The 21,946-nt window shown below is 36.6% G+C and overlaps 1 protein-coding gene across 1 annotated transcript; it reads right to left on the bottom strand.

Annotated features, from left to right (window-relative positions):
• Positions 1-562: 562 nt before the first annotated feature.
• LOC132122477 (serine/threonine-protein phosphatase 2A 55 kDa regulatory subunit B delta isoform-like) lies at positions 563-21,449 on the bottom strand. Its single transcript, XM_059532785.1, has 10 exons — positions 21,271-21,449; positions 20,972-21,046; positions 10,027-10,124; positions 9,768-9,933; positions 9,152-9,264; positions 4,533-4,710; positions 3,915-4,079; positions 2,529-2,698; positions 2,205-2,296; positions 563-1,065 (listed from the first exon to the last, which is right to left on the bottom strand). Exons 1-10 carry the CDS (start codon positions 21,278-21,280, stop codon positions 786-788), a joined length of 1,347 nt encoding a protein of 448 aa, XP_059388768.1. The 5' UTR covers positions 21,281-21,449; the 3' UTR covers positions 563-785.
• Positions 21,450-21,946: the final 497 nt, after the last annotated feature.

The following is a 21,946-nucleotide window of genomic DNA, read 5'->3' on the forward strand; positions in this document are numbered from 1 at the left end:
GAAAACGCTTTCTCTTTGTAGTTATGTTACTTTTATTAAGTGGTTTGACACCAGATGGTGTGACATATAGATACAGTCAGTGAGTAGATATTATTATGCATGAGAAAAAAAAGTAAAAAAAAAAAAAAAAAGTATAAAATTAAAACAGAACAAAAATAAAACCGAAAGAAACGAACAAAATAAACCTGACCAAAATGGAGACCTGTTTTAAGTGCTTAAAAAGGTAGAACATGAAGGCCTGAGAGTCGGCCCAGAGGAAGGAATGTTAACAGGCATTAAACAAGCGCTCATGAAGGCCTGAATTTCGAACAGCGAGTATACATACGACTGACAGCTAGACGTTACTCATCCTGGTGCGTTTCCGTACTTTTGGTCATCAGATCATAAAAACGTTAGGCTCAGCTGAAAGACAAATACATGTGTGACTTTTGTGAATGCTGATTGATGTCTGTGCCTTTACTGGAGGGTTGTTGATATCAGCCTTTCCTTATTATTCATTTTAGTTTGGGGTCATCGTGAATTACTGACGATTCCCAAAGAGGAATTTTTTCCCAAAATATATAGTCCGTCTCTCAGCTCACTGCTTAAGTTGAAGTGCTTTGCTTCATTGTCAGGTTGATAACTGGGCCATATTTCTCTTACAGATTTAACTACTAGGCTTATCATTGCAAAGTACGAGATTTCTTGAGCGTCCTCCGACCTGTGCGGGGGGGAACGGGGAGGAAGGGATGTTTCGTTTTCTTGATTATTGTTTCTTCTTGATTTTTAAATCACTCTCTCTTTTTTTAATTAATTTTGTCCTGGAATATATACAGGTTGTTGGTAGCGGCCACAGCTATGACGTTCTCTTTCGGGTGCCAGGCGGTGTGTAGGATCTTCTTGTTGAAGTCCAGGCTGTCCACGCTGATTTCGTCTTTCTTCCGTTTGCCTCCGGTGCAGACCTTGCGGGGTTTGAGAATGGCACGGGGTTTACTGTTCTCCCTCGATGCCTCCAGTGTGATGTCCCTGCGCGTGTTCCTGTCAAACATCCTAAAGAAATTGTTGTAGGAACCCGTCATAATGGCACTGAGAAGGATGGAATTGCAGGGGACGATGAGATGAAGAAAAAAAAGAAAAAAGAAAGATTTGTCAATTTGTTGCAAATATGTAACAAATAATTTTTTTTTTTTTTTTTTGCACCAACGTTTTCAATGCGTTTAAGTTATTTTTTTCTATCTGTATAATAGGTTGCAAACAGTTTTTAGATCTTTTTTGTTTGTATCTCAAGTATAACACAGTTTTGATGCAGGATCAAAAATCTGATTCCAAGGTAGGAGTACTTATTTTTTGATTCACTATTTTATTTTGATTCGGTTTAAAAAACCTGATTCAGTGATTCTTTCAATCACATCATTTGTGTTCAAGTACCACTTCATCAATACCAAATCAGAAATAAAATCCTGTTATCATATAGGATAAACATTATTATCAATGTAAACATTATTATAATTGTTCACTTAAATCTTATAAAGATTTTAATAAAAACTGAAACACTAAGCAAGTTGCATTCGGTCCAATTCTGGCTGAAATCTACACCTGGTGTAGGTGTGTGCATCTACCTTCGGCCCAAGTTAGTTTTGTCACAGGTGGGCTGCTTCTAGCACTAGATTAAGGAAATCAGCCGCTAAAGAAAAAGTTTTGACTGTTAAATCGACACAAATCTACAGTGTGCGCGTGCATTAAAATGTGATGTTCTTCTATTGTCTACGAAAGCTTTTAGGTGCGTTATTGGCAGTGCCACCCTCTGGTTACATGAACATGTTAGCACTACATCAGCCTTGAAAACATGGGGAATTATTGTAAAAAAAAATATATAATAAATTCACAGCATATTCGATATTTTATTAAATCAACTAATCAAATATATGAAAATAGTGATTCCTACTATGTGTGTGTGTACACATACATACACATGCACATATAAATATATATAAAAATTAAATGTAATATTTTGCCAGAATGTTTAACTCCCCAACACTGGTATACATACAATTTTATTATATTATTAATTATATATTAATTTCTAATTATTTTGCCAGAATGTTTATCTTAAAACAATTTCTCTCTATATACTATAACAAAAAAATATATATATATTTTAGAAGTACTTGAAACTGGGGAGGTTGTGAACCCAGAATCCATCGTTATTAAATACGGATCCGCACCTGTCTGAACCGTTCCAACAGCACTCGAACTTGTCGAAGATGCAGTCGTTCTCGTAGAGAGAGCACAACTTGCTACGTAGGTACTCGTGTACCTAAAACAGAGGAGCACAACAAATGTGAATCAGCAAAAAAAAAAAACTAAAAAAGAAATGGTCGTATCATTTGCAAAATGATATTTAAGCGGCGTGTGAAACTTCGGGGAGGTGCCGGCCCGGCAGTATTTGAAGAATGTATTAATTAAAGACGTGAAACACCATGTTCTGAAAACATGACAGTACACGTTCTGGAATGTCAGCTGTTGCAATAATAAGATCTCTACTGTACCTGGTAAGTCTCTACGGGACGGTTCTCCATATTCAGGTCCCAAACCTTAACAGAGAGGTAATCGCGGGTCATCATGTATCGACCGCTGTGGCTGAACTTGACGTCAGATATGGAGGAGATTATTTCTGAGAAGAAAGACCGGCTGCTGGGATCTTCTGGCTCCTCAAAAACTTAGGACAAACAAAAACAACATTTCTGATGACATTTCAAGACTCACAGCAGAAACATTAACAGCTGTTTGAGTAAAAAAAAAAAAAAAAAAAAGAATAGTACCAGTAGTTTGGGTCAGAAAGTTTTTTTTTTTTCAAACAAATGGGATACTTTTTGCTAAATACTCCTTTCAATATTGATAAATGTTATTTTGTCCCAAAACAGCAATTACAATGATTTCTGAAGGATCACGTGACACTTGAGACTGGAGCAATAATGCTGAAAATTCAAACATTTTGCTTTACACGAGAGAGAGAGAGAGAGAGAGAGAGAGAGGGAGGGAAAAAAAGCATTTTAAAATATTAAAATAAATGCATCAAAAAAAAGGAAATTTGTAAAAAATACAAACATTTTGTGATTATAATATTATTTCACAAAAATTTGTTTTTTATTTTTAAAGCAAATAAATCGTCTTTGTGTGCACAAGTGCCTTCTACCAGGTGGTTGAGGAGATGCCCGCCTGAAAATGTAAAGAGCTTTGAGTGTTTAGAAAATTATCATTATTATCAAAAAGATCTGACCCCAAGCTTTTGAACAGTGGTGCGTGTATATATCCCACAATGCATTTGACTTGATCTTCCTATTTCTAGTGTGACCAATGGACCAGAAACGAACCCCATCAACAAGAGCAGACTGCCAAATGCCAAAATGTGTATTCTAGAATAAATCATAACGTCACATCTCCTTTTTGTAAAGAACATAATACTTGGTAAAATAACACTAATAAAGGATTAAATTGCATATATAACACTAACAGTTAAATGATTAAAATAAAAGGAATAAACTGGATATATAATGCTAACAGTCCATTAATTCCATCCAAACACTTCAGTTTTATGCACCCGTGTACTATTTTGTAGCTAGTGGATTTGACAGGAAGTAAATGGCGAGAGTTTGCTTTTTTGCTTGGTTGGTCTGGAGTGAACGGAGTGCTCGATTAATTACATAATCCAGTTATTACATAACACAAGGCCATGCTGACATTAAACAGTGGATGGCAAAAACAGACAAAACGAGAATGTTCCACTGCCTCTTAGTGAGAGAGTCTGATCGTGTTTTAGGAGAAAGGGACACATTTCGACGTAAAGAGTTCAGACTCTCCATCTGATGGAAAATAAAGGGACGGAAGAATATAAAAGGGGAAAACAAGAGACTGGACTGACTTAAAATACTCACATTTGCTTTGTCTATCACAGAGCGCGGCGGCCCTCGTGTCACACAGGCGGATGGTTCCTTTACTACTGCTGTACACAAAGACATTACACTGGTGTGGGTGACACTCGGCCGCCGTTATCACCTCCGTCAGCTCCTCCATATTGGCTGGTTTTATATCTACAATGTCTGAGGAGGGAAACGGTAAAGGAAAGCAACAGAAATAACTTCAAACACACTTTTAAAGTCATTGAGCCGTGTCAGAGATGCAGGCCTTGGTCATTCCTTGGGGACTCGGTTTCTGAAGAAATGGTTGAAAAATACCTTAAAAATGTCTTAACCCACACATACTAAAAACATGTATGTTTTACAGTAGAATACAAATGATCAAGGGGACATATTGTATTGTGAACCTATTGCAGTCTAAAAGATGAATATATTGGACCATATAGGCACATCTATATTACTTCATTTCACAATCATAGAGAATACTTACAAGTCTTAAAAGGTACATGAAAAAATAAATAAAAAAGGCATGTGGAATTTATAATATAGACATTCATAGAAGACAAATTCAGATCAGGAACATTTCAATAACAGAGAGGGAAAAAAATTGATTGTCACTGACTTGGTAAAGGATACTAAAACTTCTATCTGTGATTTCTAAATGCCAGAGGTTTATTCTGAGGTCGTCTGCAGAAAGGTATGTTTCATAATCACTATTTACTGAAATGGAATTGATGTGATATGTATGTGCATTAGCAAATATTCTGCGTGGGCTTGCTTCCACCATCAAGTCCATCGGCATCAGCACAGGAACCTGCGAAACGACAATGAAATATTAAGCCAAGAAAAAGTACATATTTAAAAGAACATGAAATATTTTCTTTAACTCTCCTCTCAAATTCTAAGTTAATATTTGCATACATATACATATTAGGGGTGTAACTGTTCACAAAAATAATGATTTGGTTTTATACAACGCAGTGGTTTCACGATTCGGTATGTTTTCGATACAGCAAAAAGAAAGAAGCTAGAGAAATTTCCTTGATTTTTACATCAAAGTATGAACTTTTTTTATTTTATTTTTTTACTTTGAACGATGATGGAGCTATACTTGACCCATCTTCTTGGGTGTCTTCTTAGCAGCATATAAAACAAAAACCAAAACCAAATAGGTCCTTATAAAAAAAACTAAAATGTAATATTGTAGTATGAGCTATAAACAAATATAAAGAAAAGCACAATTTTGTTTTTATTTGGAACTCATTGTGTTTTTACTCAATTTGTAAGATTTTTTCAGAAAGATGAATGTCTCCACGTTTTCTTCAGACAGCACAGATCTGCTTGATGTCACCTGCATTGGAAAACACCCTCTTGCTAGGGACAGATGTTCCAGGCACAGCCAGGTAATGCCGTGCCAACATGGCAAAATTAGGGTATAAAGTGCTTTTGGGCTTTCCACCATTTCAGTGGATCTGCATCCACTCCCTGAACAATTGCATCTCCCCCTTCGCCATTCTGACCACAGACTTTGAGATTGGCTCATGGTCATGGGTCATGAACAGTCCTCCAAACAGCACAGTCATGGTCAATTTCTTTTCTTGTGGAGGTAATGTTGGGGGCTCCATGTCCACTGTCTGAGTCTCTATGGAGGTGGCTCTGTGGTGTCTGTGGCTTGGCCCTGGAAAAAAAATAAAATAAAAAAAATAAAATCTTACACTAGTAAAATAAAATGACCAGGTGTTGGAAATTAACTGTAACCTGGTTTCTACTAAGACTGGGACTGATTGAAGAGTTGTGAGACAGATGCTCATAACCCATAGCATGGGACTCACTACAAAAGGTTAGTATTAATCACACATGGGAAGGTTATACACAGGAACATGGAATACCACAATACAGAACAGATTATAAAGATCACAACATTAAGATGTACTCATAGTGTCAAAAATATTGAGATTAAAACATAAGAATGCAAATAATTAGATCAAAAATATAGTAAGCGGCAAATATAAATAGTACCTGTTGTTCAGTGCTCACAATCTCTGTGGTGAGAAGGTCATAGAGTCTCAGGCCAGTGATAGAATCCAAGTGTAGCAATGACTTGAATCGTGGATCCAAAGCGGTGCTCTTGTGTAGGTAATCTTGCAGACCAGGTTCTTTGTATCTCTGCTGCAGGTCATTTCTGATAGCAGTTTTGCCATTCCTCGCTGCTGTGCTGTCATCGTCAGACAGTACCATGGATTTCAGGATCATTGTTTTCTTAGGCAGGACCATGGACGCGGATGGAGCGGACTCAGTTTTCAGGGGTTTCAAAACTGTGATGACATGTCATTTTTAGACAAAGTCACAATGTCTTTTACATTTTTCTTCAAAGCTTTGCCTGCCATTGCAGAATACACTGCTGTCTGCAGCTCAAGATATCTTTTAATCATATCGTAGCTGGAATTCCATTTAGCTGGTATATCTTGGATGAGTTTGTGAATAGACACATGGGCCACTGTTGTGCTTCTGTGAAAGAAGGTCACAATCTTTCTGATCTTTGCCAGGAGGCGAGAGATCTGCTGCACTGCCTTTGCTTTCTGAGATGCTAGATTACTGACATGGGCAAAGCACCCTATTTGTGACTCAAGTCCAGCAGCTCCAACAGCATTAACTATATTCCTGGCATTGTCAGCAGTCACAGGAATATGTACATTAGCTCGTTCCAGCTTCCACATTTCCACTGCTTCTGTCATCCCTTTGGCCAAATCCTCACTTTTAAGGGGGCATTTTCATCTTACCATTCAGCGGTAAGGTAATGTGCCGTTACAGTCAGGTAAGCTTTGTGTAGCCCTTGACATCTAGCAGTCCGTTGTCAGAGCAGAGCTTCGGCCAACTGGTTCTCCATTTGGGCTTTTGTTTTATTTTGTACAAAGCAGGAATCATGAAGGAAGTGTCACGGGGCTCAATTACAATAAAGATGCTGTTTGTAAGTTTTTGACTCCACTAAAGCATAAAAATACAATAAAACATTTGCAGATATTTAAGAAACATGGTAAGTTAACATACTTGTTTATCTGAAAAACAATGCTACAGTTAGTTATTCCTTGTAAATGTGCATTTCCGGCCCGGAATGTCAGTCTCTGTTTTGGTTTGTGAAACCTGCCCACTGCCAGTTTACCCAATTGTATTTAGGCACCCCTGGTTGGGGTGTTCATCATTCATCATCAAGTGCTCATTCCTGTTGGTGTCGTCAATCTAGCAACTTGCATGTGTGTCAAGTCTTAGGGGGAGGGGCCGGGTGGAAAAAAACCCTCTCCAAAATTTTTAATTTGGACTGCAATACCTAGTTCAACAACTTGGTATCAATCCTACATACAGCACCTTTAAGCATGTTCTTAAAACCCATGTTTTCCACTACAGAGTAAGGTTTCATATCCTTGGCTATGTTTGCAGCGTTTGTGTTTCTAGTTTTCATCTAGTTCCAGTTATTGACACACTGGGGTGATTTCAGCATAAATGAGTTGGCATGTTTGAAGTATTGCCGCTGATATAGCTTAATTTCGTGTAGCAGATGCAACATACCATTGATTTTTTTATCCATCACTTTTTTGCCATCACCCTCATAACTTAAGGGGAAACCAAAGTGGTCCCAAACGGCAGACCTGTTGGTTATTGGAGGATCCTCTATTTCTGGTCTGGTAATTGCATTAACGTTTCTAGCTATAGACTGTTTCAACGGCAACAACATAAACGTTACTGCGCATGCGCGCTTTTGTGGACCTAACTTAACTTCCGGTAGACTTCCAAATAGAATCAATAACAACAGCCAAGTCCCTCTAGAGTAGATATTTTTTGATAAACAAAATATGTTTGTTGCGTGGATCAGGCGGACTTAATGAAAATGCAAATTCATTCTTTGCCAGCAGATGTTTTAAAGCATAGACAAAGCGCGAGAAATAGAGGTTTCCCCATTAACAGCTGTAAACAAAGCAGAGCTGGTACGCTCACACGCTGCTTTATCAGGCATATAACATGCAAGTCTTCCTTCAGAAATACAGCGATATATAAACACCTGTGCCTCGCTTTGATATTTAAACATATAAATGTAAGGAATTATTATTAAACGTGCAGTACGTAACGTTACTCATGTTTATTCAACGAAGCCTTTATGAAAATCGATCAGTTTTAAAATTGTGGCGAGTCTCCAAAAATAAATAAATGTATGGGAAACACATCCCGCAGCACAACCACCTGAGCCCAACTTTAGTCTACTCATCACCTTGACTTTAACCAGTTTGTAGAAGGCACGGCAGCCAGACCGATATACAAAACACAGACCGGAAGTTAACTTAGGGCCAGGCGCGTGCGCCCGATGAAACTGTCTATATTGCAGTGAGCTAGGAATACTGTGTTTTTCTTTGGGTGGTGGGCTGCCTTGTTGAGCACAGTGGCACTGAGAACATTATATTTTACACATTTTAATCTTTTTATTTTTCAAATATAATCGTATTAGACCAAATCGTTGGGTTTGTAGTGTGTACCGAACCGAAAGCCTCGTACCGAATGGTTCAATACGAATACGTGACGTTACACCCATAATATAGATATAAATATATTAGTGCTGTCAAACGATTAATCGCATCCGATATAAAAGTTTTTATTTACATAATATGAGTGTTATGTATATACAAAGACACACAGTTTATATTTTGAAAATATCTAAATATAATTATATTTATATAAATACTATCATACATAAATATATTTAATGTGTGTGTGTATCTATCTATCTATATATATATATATATATATATATATATATATATATATATATATATATATATATATATATAATAAATATACACTGTGTACACACACACATTATGTAAACAAAAACTTATTTTGGATGCAATTAATCGAGAATAATCGTTTGACAGCACTAAATATGCAATATAATATAACAACCAATATAAAACCTATACAAGGTTGCAATTAAATTATGGCACACTGCTGTATAGTTTTTCCAAAAATGTCCTTGTCTGGAACACGTCTCTTTCTGTACATGTTTCTTCATCACTCTCAGGTGCAGTCCTACCCCACTGATAGCTGGGTTTATACTGTGCATTTACATCACATGGCATGTACTCTACAGACTACAAGTTCTGGAAACATCTGACTTTAAATCTTATTAAATATGTATTAACTAAAAACCTGTGCTTCACTGGCTGCGCTCTCAACTCAAAATGTCATCTGAAGGGAAGCGGCAGACTAACCCGTAGTGTCGTGATTCGGAACGGATCTCGCAGTCTTCCATCTTCATCTTTAAGGTTGTATCCATCTGCTCGTTTGTCCCTTTCACTGATCTTCCACAGTTTGATGGTTTTATCTTTGTGAGAAAAAAAAAACAAGTCCGTAATAGAGAAATTGCATATCCAAAACTTGTTTCTAAAAAGAGGAAATTAAGCCAAAAAGCACCACATTTTCCTTTTATCAGAGCAAAATACGTCATTTTCTGTCTAGGTAGGCAGCTCAAATAATTTTGAAACAGCTATAGATACACCACCATTCATAAACTTTGAGATGGTAAGATTTTTGTTGTTGTTTTTGTTCTTGAAAGCCTCTAATGTTCACCAAGGTTCCATTTGATTTATGTACAAACGCGGTAAAAACAGAAATATTGCGAAAAAATAATTTAAAATGTGTGGAAACTGTTTTTTTTAGGATTTTTTTGATGAATGGACAGTTTAAGAAAATGCTTTTTGAAATATAAATGTTATAACAATTGTCACTTTTGATTAATTTAATGTGCCACTGCTGAAGTCCAAAAAGAAAACATTTGAATAGTGGTGTACAAAAAACAGAAGCAAAATCACAACGGTGTTTTCATACCGTTTGCAGAAAGGAGAAAGTGTGCAGCGTTCTGTTGCGGGAGCCATCTGATTTTATTGATCTTCTCCTCGATTTCTAAACTTTTCAAGTAATCAAACTCAGGCTCGTGACTCTGAAAGGTGCTGTACACGTTGTATTCCCCTCTTGAGAGCAGGCGGTTTTTACTCTGTGGAGAGAAACATTGAACACTTAAGTAAACACATGGAATCACACTTCCTAAAGAAATTTTAATGCAGTAAAAATCTTTGGGTTGCATCACCTCCTGTTCTCGCTGAAATATGACAACTCTTCCCCCTTTGTCTCCTGTGGCTAGTAACTCCCCCGAATAGTTAAATTCAACAGTTGAGATAATGTCTGCTGCATATCCGAAAGGAAGAAAGAAAGATAAGACATTTATTTACTTCATACATTAAACATGCATGGCTTTAACAAAGTAGAAAGCTTTGACACCAACATTAACTTTCTAAATGAATGTTTTTGATCTTATTGTGCAAGACTAATCATTGCATATCATGCCAAAGACAAATCACGCTTATCTTTCATTAAATATTCATTATTCATGACTCATCTTCATGCTTTAGTTGAAATGTTTTAAGCTCAAACCGGAGTTAAAACAAACCTATATTCTGAATCGGTCCTACATTCAACATGCACGGCTTCCAAAAAGTAAAAAGCTCTGATGCCAAAATTGTCCCTAAATACATGTTTCTGGTCTTATTATGCAACACTGATCAATGAACGTTGTGCCAATATGCAATATTAAAGTCTCATTTTCATACACATTTAAGTGTAGATCTTTTAACTGAAGTAAAATTGATCTATGCTCCGTGTGGATCATTTCCTGCCACTTTAACCTTCTGATCTCTCTCGTTTGGGGAGGGGAGAACACAAGGACAAACAGAGGCACGATTCAGTGTTCCTGAAACAGAACAATTAGCTCAATGCAGACAGGCCTGAGCATCATTTAGCTGAAGGATCACACACCAAAAACACAGTACAAGAGATAATCAAAACCAAATTGAAACAAATCTAATGACCATTTGGTTTCTTCACTGTGGATATATTGAGGAAACTCTTCATCAGGTGAAAAACGCTGATGAGTGATGAATTAATCTGAGCAAACCTAATGAAATGATTCAGTAGGTCCTTCGGTCTCAGTTCAGGGCTAGCTTTAGCTACAGGTCAGGTTTTGTTTAAAAACGAGCATGAATTTAGGGCTGGACGATTAATCGAAAAGTAATCAAAACCGAAATTCATAATCTCTAACCGACGTAATTTTCCCATGTCGGTTATTTCGTTTTTTTAATCCTGTTAACACTTCCTCCTTAAAAGCATATTAGCACGTGTCCGAGCCACATGTCTCTGTTCTCCAGTCAGTGACATAATTAATGAATGAATAAGGGGCCGTTCACATATCGCGCCTAAAAATGCATGGAAAACGCTAGGCGTGCCGCTTTCTCCTCCTTTCCACAGCGCTCGGGCAGAAGCGCTCCTGAGGCGTCTGTCATTGCTAAGCAACCATGACGCACTCTCTCCATGAAGATGCAGAAATTTCAGCAAAGGATAAATGGATTTGTAGCACAAAAAAATCGCTTTCAGTAGCTCTGCTACTAAATTTATTTCAAAATGGCAATCCATATACAGATATAATCAGCTGTTCCTTCATCTTGGCTGAGCTTTCAACGTTGTTAAGGGAAAGGATGAAGCTGAATGTTTAGTTCTTGTCACATGACCCGCGGTTTGTTTGCGGCTCTCTGAAAAGTTGAGATGTTTTTAACTCGATGCAGTGCGGACGCGCTTGGAAAAAACGGGCGCGTCGCACCGCGACCACGTTGCTTCCATTATGAGCGCGCATACCGCGCGCCTACATTGGAAATAACGAACTTGAGACGTGATATGTGAATGGCCCCTAAGAACTGCGGTCTACCTACTTCAAATATGCCGTGGAGAATCACAGAAAGTGACCGAATTCAAGAACATTGTTGCGGCATCTCTCAAGCAACGAATAAACACCGCTAACTTGGAGAATGCAGTGAAAACTCCTCTTTTCGCGTCTGCCCTAGACCCTCGGCACAAACATCTCAGGTTACTCAATGAAAACATGAGAAAAGTGAGTCCCGCCAACGTCTGTGCCGTCAGAGTGCGTTTTCTCCGCGGCCGGCCTTATTGTTAACAAACTAAGGAGCCGACTTTCCTCCAATCATGTTTACATGCCTGTGTTTCTTAACAAAAACATGTAAAACAATAGAAAAAAAAAGCAAAAAAGATTTGCTGACAGTTTAAAAGTTTCAAAGTTAAGTGTAGGCTACGTTCTACAATAGCCTAATTGCTGCAGGCTGCTTTACGTTTTTTCTTTAACTTTTTCTTTTTTCTGTTAACTTTTTTTTTTTTTTTTGCTTTTAATCTGTACTTTTGTTAGTTTGCACGCATTGTTAAAGGTTTTCAGCTACAAAACACGATGTGTGATGTTAAAGCTTATTGTGTGTATGCTTGTTCAAAATGACGGAAACAATAAATGTTGCTGAAAAATAACGTCTGTCTCATTAAACTTAATTTAAATAAACGAATATTCGAATATTCGTTTTTTGTGAGCTCAAATATTCGAATGTGATATTTGCGGAAAACGCCCATCCCTACTACCATGTTCGCGCATCTGCATTGTGGCACAAACACTCATATAAACAGTAGCTATGAAGATCGCGCGCACAGAGGAACACAGAAACTAGTTGTCAGCGCTGTCCTGTGATTTATCACTAAAGTAGCTTAGAATCTCAAGACTTATCATAGCATGTTTGTGTACAGCACACATGAAGCACAAGCGCGTGCATAGAGGGCAGCGGTTGGGTGTCGCGCTGCAGGTTCCCGGTTTGTGTCCGTTCTCGGACTGTTCTGTGCATTTTAACTGTAGAAAAGGTTGTTCCGAGTCGAAACTACGATACAGTAAACTACATCAGTATATCATCATAAACACAGCCGTTTTTGTCTTACGTGAACATAAACAGATGAGAAAGAAAACACATGTACAGTATTTTTGCTTAAAGAGACAACAGCCTAATAAACGTGCTGCCTGTCATTAATGTTAATCAAAGAACAAAAGAAAATCATTCACTGATCTGGACTGAATATATTTAATAACGTTACTTGATTAATCTTTATTTTATTTATGAAAAGAAAACTATGCAGTATTTTTAAACTTCTAATTACAGTTTCTGTACCTGAAATTATGTTTAGTTGTATTTATGATATTGCTAATTGATTTGTTTGTTCCCATCTTATTACTGACTGTTTACTTGTCTTTAACACTTTAATATTTGAAATTTATATTAATCTAGTCGTTTTTGCTATGGTATTTTTTTAATCACAGGCCAAATTCCTTTTGCAGTGTTTTGTAGGCTTCTGATTTTTGCTCATGTTATTCAGCTCCAACATAATGCTTTGTAAAAATGTTTGACATCTAAATATTTGACTTAATTTTTTTTATATTGGATTTTTTATCGAAACTAGGAATCGATAAGAATCAGAATTGATAAGCAGAATCGGAATCGATAAAATTCAAACGATACCCAACCCTAGTAAGAAATGTTACGAACACATAAAATAACTGCTGATAGTCAATCATATTTACAGTACAAACCTTGTCAGTGAACTATGAGGGCAAAAAAAAAAAACCAGAAACAAAATAATCGTTCATTAATTGTAATCGAGGTAAAATGTTCAGTTAATCGAGGTTTTGATTATAGGCCATAATCCTCCAGCCCTACATGAATTTAAAAAAAAAAAGAAAAAAGACTGTTTTGACGAACAGCAAAAAGACTCTGTTTTCAGTTTATACAGAAACAGCACAGTTCACAGAACTTCAGTGTTGAGTACCATCAAAGCCAATGTGAGAATATCATTTACACACCCCTGTAACTGTGTGTGTTTTTTTTTTTTATTAATTCAAGAGTGTTTGGGATAACACAAAATAAATGTACCACTTTGAGGGGAAGTCGTGGCCTAGTGCTTAGAGAGTTTGACTCCTAACCCTAAGGTTGTGGGTTTGAGTCTCGGACTGGCAATACCAGGACTGAGGTGCCCTTGAGCAAGGCACCGAACCCCAAACTGTTCCCTGGGCGCTGCAGCATAAATGGCTGCCAACTGCTCCGGGTGTGTGTTCACGGTGTGTGTGTGTGTGCACTTGGGTTAAATGGGATGGGTTAAATGCAGAGCACGAATTCTGAGTATGGGTCACCATACTTGGCTGTATGTTTTACATCAAGCTGATTTTTTTTTTTATATATTGATCAGTTTATTTAAATATTTAATAGATAAAACACATAAATTTTGAAATAAATGTGTAAACAATTTTATTTTAGAAATAAAGTGGCTGAACTATTGCTGCTATGAAAGTTAATAGGCATCCAAGTTTTCTTAATTTCTCCTTCAGTAAGAAATTAAAACGGCTCATGACACAACATTAAAATGAGAAAATTCTGTTTTTCATGTATTCAAATAGATTAATAGCATTCTAAAGCTCAAAAGAAGAAAAAAAAAGATGAAAGCAAAACAAGGTATCATTTAGGATATAAAACAAAGAAATCCAGAGTGGAAGGAATCAGCTAATGAGAAACAGGTGGTGGTCTCGGTGTGTTCTGGACCATCTGTGTATCATCTGATTAATCAATCTCTAGTCACACCAGTGTCAGAGTAATCTGATGACTCGCAAACATCACGAAACACAAGAACATGGCCGGTCATATTTCAACATCAACCCAAAGATTATTCTACATACAGAAAATGAAGGCTTTGCTGATGACCACGGCAAAAACACTTTCCTCTTAACTTCCTGTTACATTACTGTTCAAGTCATCACCACTTAATGATAGCAAATAAGATGTACACAAATTAAATCAACTTTTACACAATCAATCAATTCAATCTTTAAAAAAAAAAGAAAAACTGCATATACTATACATTTACAAATTAAAGGGAATTGTATTTGTTATATGCAATATTAGTTACAATTTAATGAACGCCAATAAAATGACCCCTTACACTATTCTATTCAATATTTTAAACATTAAATATCTTTATATACAGTACTTCATTCTCATTAAAAATACTAATAGCATTGTTATTTTTATGTAATAATAATAATAATAATAATAATAATAATAAAAAATGATGATTAGGGTTGGGTATCGTTTGGGTTTTATTCGATACCGGTGCCATTTCGATACTTTTAAAACGGTACCGGTGCCTAAACTTCTAAAAAAATAAATAAAGTTAAAAAAGCCTAAAAAGGATAACATTAAAGAGATTTAAAATAAATCCATAGCATTCACACTCTCCTTGGATACTCTCTTTTCCCAAGCTTCCCTTACTCTAAGGCTAATAAATGTATTTCATGATCTGGGTCATTAATAAATACAAAAACCACAAGTTTCTACTGTATCTCTGTCAATCACTCTGATATTTAGTTAAGATGAGTGCTGTCTGTCACTGTCTTTAATCAGTTCTGTGAATGACTGTATGCTCATTCTTTATAAAGTAGCAACAATGTAGTTTGTAAAGTAGACTACAGTTTTAGGCACATTAGTATTTTCACCCCAAAAAAGGGATTTAAGCCAGTTATTTCAATATTTTGCTGTAGTGTGTCAGTAGGAAATATCAGTTGACATTTCCAAACATTCATTTTGCAATACATTTTAATAATATTTTAGGTAGATTGTTGAATGCACATGCAGTCTGACAACAGAATGGCTAAGACTAAGATTTTTGCACAGTAGTGTATGCATAAAGTACTTATAATTAGATTAAGTATTTTAAAATAAGTATAATTAAATTATACGTTTATATGTGTTAAGGGCTCGATTTTTGCTGGAGGAAACAGTTTGTGGTGTGATGAGCGGTGAACACACCATTTAAATATTTATCACCTTTTTAAATTATATTAACTTTTGTATTAATCAATACTAATAACTACTTTAAAAACAAGTTTTTTTATTTAATGAGCGCACATTAGATTGCACCAATTTTAACGGATATGTTGCTATATGACACAACTGACAAATATCTATACTATGGAAAAACATAGCTAATTATTATTATTGCTATTATTTATATGATTTTATACAAAACGGTTAGTTCCTTATACCAAACATCTAAATAAAACAAAATATATCTTATTAATATTGATTTATCTTCTTACAGTAATGACTACTTAATTATGGTTTAACAGTCATAAATGCACAAATTAAAAACATCGTATTGGTCCTTAAAATAGTGCTCCATTTTATTTCTGCAAAATATTCGCACTATTTCCCCCCCTTAATTTTGGGGTTTAAGCTGACCTGCCCTGGACATGTTTTTGTCAAATTCACTCTAGCGTAAAGAGACATGGGCATCAACTATCCTGATTTTTCATCGTGTGATGTGCATCTGAAGATGACACAAGTACAGATAGAGAGGAAACACCTCTGTACTGTATCACAACACAAACCAAGACAGCCGCAGCAGCAGCAGGGGAAGCGTAGGCAGGTACAGGACCATCTCGTAAATAAACCATTCGAGCAAATATTAACGAATAACATCCACATCAGACATCAGCCACAACCTACAGCAACATAACATCAGCACCTCCCAAAACCATCAAATTAGAGCATCCTACAGTAACCCAAACGACACGTTACATCACAGAGGAGTCCGTTAGCGCTAGGAAAAAGCTCAAAAACAAGCAGAGAACCCAGTGTAAGAGGCAGACGGAGATACATGCACACATACCCATCCTGAAAGGTAGAGAGAGGCCATTATAGCACAGTTCCAGGCTGTGTCTGTCAGCAGCACACAAGCAGCAGAGCAAGATTTAAGAGCCTGGGAGTATCTGCAGTATGCACGGCGCTGGCTGGTGAGCGAAGGATGCCATGTTGGACAGGACAGACCGTGAGGGAATCCCTCCACATATGACACAAACCCTTCATGTGAGATCCTAAAGGAATATCGGCCTTATAAATAAACATCCACATATAACTTTAAGGGAGTTTGCACTGCAGTGCTTCCCACAAACAAATGACTCACTTCCTGTTTGAATGTCTTTCAGGGGTGGAGAAACAGCACACAAGCAACTAAAACAATAGATTGACCATGATTTAAAAAATTCTACTTAATATCCATGTTTTTCACAAATATATACTACAAAATGTTATTGACTATATACACATCTCTCTCTCTCTCTCTATCTACACACACACACACACACACACTAGGGGTAAAAAAAAAAAAAAAAAAAATTTGATACAACATAGTTTTGCGATATTTTCCCACGACGATACTGTATAAATACATGTCCCCGTCCATTGCCTTTCATACAGTGTGTAATGTAGCTGCATGTGAATGTAAACAATCTGCAAAGTTGAAAAGCTAAAAGCGCACCATAAATAAAGTTATTGGTTCCCAAAATAAAGAAGACTCTCTACAGCCTAAACGAGTTGGTTGTAATTCAAATCCCACTTCTGTGACGGCTACATATCACGGGGTAATACATTTGCATAATGTACGCCTATGTTCTACTATGGCCAGGCACGAACAACTTGACCCCGCCCACAAACACGTCATTCAACAAACGACTGCTTCTCTGATCTGAATCGGAGTTTAACGCGGGATTCACAAAACACTTGCTGTTGAAAGATAGATCAGTATCCTGTTTTTTTGGACAAGCTGCTTCACTGAATAACAACCTGTAAGTATGATAAATAATAGATGTTTATATTTTCTATCGAGCATTCAAAATACAGAACTATTGAAATGGGAATCGTTTCCGACAGTAGGCTGTAGACCAATCACAACAGACTAGGCCATCTGACCAATCAGAGCAGAGCACGCTCACGGAAATGGGTGGAAAGACTGAATTTCTTCAAATGAATCATTTTTTGACCTTGCATGCATGTAATCCTATTGTAGGAGACTCCAAAAATGATATAAGAATTTGGAATTTGGAATCGTAAAAATGGCATAATACGAGCTCTTTCAATCGGATGTAAGACAGTTTTATTTTAATTTACTGACTTAAAAAAATACAAAGAAAAACATTTATTTAAATTTTGACAGTAGTTTACGTTCCAATGCACCAAATAGCTGAAGGGTTTGTACAACTCTTTTGTACACGTTCAAGTTGCATTGTTCAAAATATCTGTAGTAGCTCAGCAGTGCATACCGGTTTACATTTAATTCAGGTGGACTAGATTCAACTGTAACACAAATAATTGAGTTAGCCAGGTGCATACAACATTTATGTCAGGTTTTCATGAAAGTGTTGGCCAGTTTGTCTGGTTGACAATCCCATTTTTGCACTGCAGCAATAAAACTGAAGTCAGATAAACGGAGAAATCTTTTTTGTTGTTGTTGTTGTTAAAACAGATGTTACCAAAGTTTCCTTTTGGGGACATAATTTGAAGTTGGAAAAAGTTAGTAAATTACAATATAATCACAGAAATAAAAAAAGTCTAATAAGAATTTAATTCACACAAATGGCTGTATTATATTACTTTTTTTTTAATTGAAATTTAAATGAATAACAAAAGGAATTAAAAGACAAAAACCTTTATAAAAGCATTTAAGAAATAGAAAATACGTTAAACTTTTTTAAAATAAAATAATGTAAAATAAAAAAAGATGTAAAAATGCATTAGTTATTGCTTTTTGAAGCTACTTGACAACAATGGCTCTCATTGCAAGGTATAAAACACCTTTTTTTACCTAATTGATGAGTCAAACACACAAACGAGAGTCAATATGAACTCATTTTTGCACATTTCAATAAATCATATGCAACAAGTTAATAAGGCTATAAGAACAGCTTTTTTGCTCAGTTTCCTGCTCTAAAACACAAAACCAGCAAAAACCTCCACTAGAAAGTGCAGAGAAAACCGGAAGTCTTCACACTTAGGAATTACTTGGATGGCCAGGAGCCAGCAACTATCCCAGAGCCATTTATTATGCGGAGTGTGAGAAAGTCACAGCAAATTAAATTCTAATGTTTGCATTCTGCACGCACAGTCTGAAGGTCGGATAAAAATACACAAAATATGGACAATACTGTTTTGAATCCAAATTCGCATGCATCCTTATCACTACAACTCAAAATTCCATTTCCATAGAATTCCACAAAGAAGGATTAGGCTATCGCTCGGAACAATCACACCTCACAAGCTGGCCAAACAGTGATCTCTAAATAACCTTCTCTAGCACATAAGGGCCACTTGGCTCAGACGATATTACACCAGTCAACATGTGTCTGTTTCCTAGAAATTCATTTTATTTTTTACAGAAGGCAAAGCAGAGGGCTTGAGGAGGCAAAAACATTAACAACCAACTGCCACCATACAAACAACACTCAACTAAGTTACTAAAAACTTTAGTTTCAACATTAAACTTTCTTACCAAGGTCTCTGAACTGAATAGAACAGCTACATTTTGTCTCGTATATAGAGTGACATGATTTGATATTTTTAGCAAAATAATATAGTAAAGCCTCAATGACTGATCTCTGGATGGAGCTGAGTGCACCCTCGGACACGACACATGGATAATGTGAGCTGGTCGGACCAGTTGGACATGCTTTCCGCCGTTTTAAAGGCAGGATGTGCTTCCCTACAAGAGCCCCAGAAAACAGCAAAACTGTTCACTGATGCGTGCCCAGCAGCAGACCAATCCATCAATCTGTAAAGTGCCATGCCATAATAATACATTCTGATTTGGATTTATTGTTACTACTGTACTATGCTAACTGCCCGTTTGCCAACAATCGCCATCACGTGATTAAAAACTCGAAAAATAGTTTGACGAGCATTGCAATCTTTCCCATGCAGCCATATTTCCTAATGAAACTGACTGATAGTTTAATAAAAAAAAAAGCAGTCAACCATTTGCTACTTGTCAATGATAGTCTGACTTCAGGCAAAAATAGATATATTTTTTATTAACTGGACAATTTTTTTTTTTTATTTAAGACCATTTTGCTTCCATAACGTCTTCTTTCATAACATCTACTGTAAAGAAAAATCCAAAATATTCCATCTTACACCTACTGAGTTTTTATATTTCAATTACAATACATATCTTTAAGCTTTTCTAAGTCAAAAATTTCCTATTCTTACGCCAAACTTTAAAGGTTCATTCCTATCTGTATTCCAAAGACTTTTATAGACATTTTTTGTTCATACATCACTTGCTTTATTCATGTAACATTTTATTTCTTAAAACATGGTGAATATGTATTAATTTACTGGTTTTTGACAGTATTTTCCTGATTTATAGAGTGGTTAAAAAGGTATCAAAACACCGCCTGTAATATCTCTTAACAAAATAAAGCAATTTTAACCTGGCCTTATGAAAAGGCATGTAAATTAGTGTTACTTTTTTTTTTATTAGATGCATCATTTGCAAACTTAAATTAACATTTCAGAAAATGTGTAATACAAATGCACAGTGAATAATCAACTAAGGAATTATGGTTTATTAGTTACATTTTTGCCATACCCTGCTGTTTTAACACACCTTAAGTAGTATAAAAGGGGAGTGGCATTCTCATTCTTAAGAGCATTTGTTTGGACAACAATTTGGACACGCCTAGGAGTGCAACTCCAGTCATCAATATTTTTACTCTTATTTTTTATTTTATTTTTCCTACCACAGAAACATCACATTTTGTTTAAACTCACTATTTCATGTCAATTAATTGCACATGTATGCATATAGCCATACAAATTAAACAGGATAACAAAAAAAAAAATATATATATATATATAAATCATGAGAAAATAAGTGGTCTGTGTTTATTTTATGACAATGACCAACTGCCTCTGCGCATTGTTTCTTACACCTATTAAATTGAATCATTTAGCAGGTGGTTTTACCCAAAGAGACTTAGAAATAAAGAACATCGAAAGCATTCTGTTATACATGAGCCAACAATATTTACAGCACTGCAATGCAAAGTTTCAAGCACAAGAGGATCTGTCCATTAACTTCCCTCCATAAACGTTTTTTTTTTTTTTTTTTGGAAGAGTAATTACGAAATTTGGGCATGGATCTGTAACACTCCTGACTCCATCTCTTCCTATCATACCTTGCTATGCACCTTTCACTACAAAAAACTCTTCCAATGTGTTCATCACTCATGTATACTCACCCAAAGGTGTTTAAAACCAATGCAAACAGTTATTTACCTTCTGCCACATCTTCATCTACGGCTCCTTTGACCTGGGAGAAGCACCACTGGAAATCATTGCCTCCACCAGCCCCTGCAAAACAACAACACAAGTGCATTGAAATGCATGCTCAGATCAGCCTCCCAGAAGCAATTAATCACGCAGAAGCCAGAGCCCTGCCAGCCCGAGCATGCATACTGAGATAGCGCAGTGGATGTGGGTTTGATTTAGTGTCTGGTTTGATGTTTAGGCCGCACTGCTGCCGCTCGCGCCCCCGCCTACCAACTCAAACCCCCGCGCGGCGCGTTTAACGTTACCTGCCATCATCGCCTGCGCCTGTTCCTCGAGCCTTCAGTGCGGCTTATCCTGGACCACAGCCGGGCGGACAGTGCGAATGAGCGCGGAATGAGAGTGAGCGGAGGCGAGCAGGATCAGCCCGTGATTTGGTTTCGTTTCAAGATGGCGCACGCTACCCGTCGACATGACACAGTGACGTCATTTAAGCAAGCGAGCCGCGAGCCCGGCGCGTCGTCGCTGCGCTGACGTTTGCGCAGACGCCGTGAGTTACGCAAAACCAAACGACCTTGTTTTGTTTGTTTATTTGTTTATTGTTTTTTTATTTAAAAAAACAACTGAATGTATTTGTTGACTGGCGATTCAAATGACATACTGTCCGTTTTTCATTAAAACAAACCGTCAGTGTTTTAACGCATTTGAGAGTTTACTTTCATCTCAGTAAAGCTGTTCAATGAATTACATTTTTGAAAATCATTTTGATTTTTAAATAAATCCTCAATAAATATAATCCACTCTTCTCTGAGTATGATGACTCTATAATTCACCAGGCTATTTCCTAGTTTCGCCACATGGAGGAGACACTATATTTGTGTGAGAATGAGAAGAAAGTGTTTGAAAACAGATGTAGGGTTGCTTATAATGGTGCAGTGTAACAATATCAGCAGCAGTCTGTTCATCGTTCATGTTTTGAGCAGA

The sequence above is a fragment of the Carassius carassius genome, chromosome 40, assembly GCF_963082965.1.
Source record: "Carassius carassius chromosome 40, fCarCar2.1, whole genome shotgun sequence".
Lineage (NCBI taxonomy): Eukaryota > Metazoa > Chordata > Actinopteri > Cypriniformes > Cyprinidae > Carassius > Carassius carassius.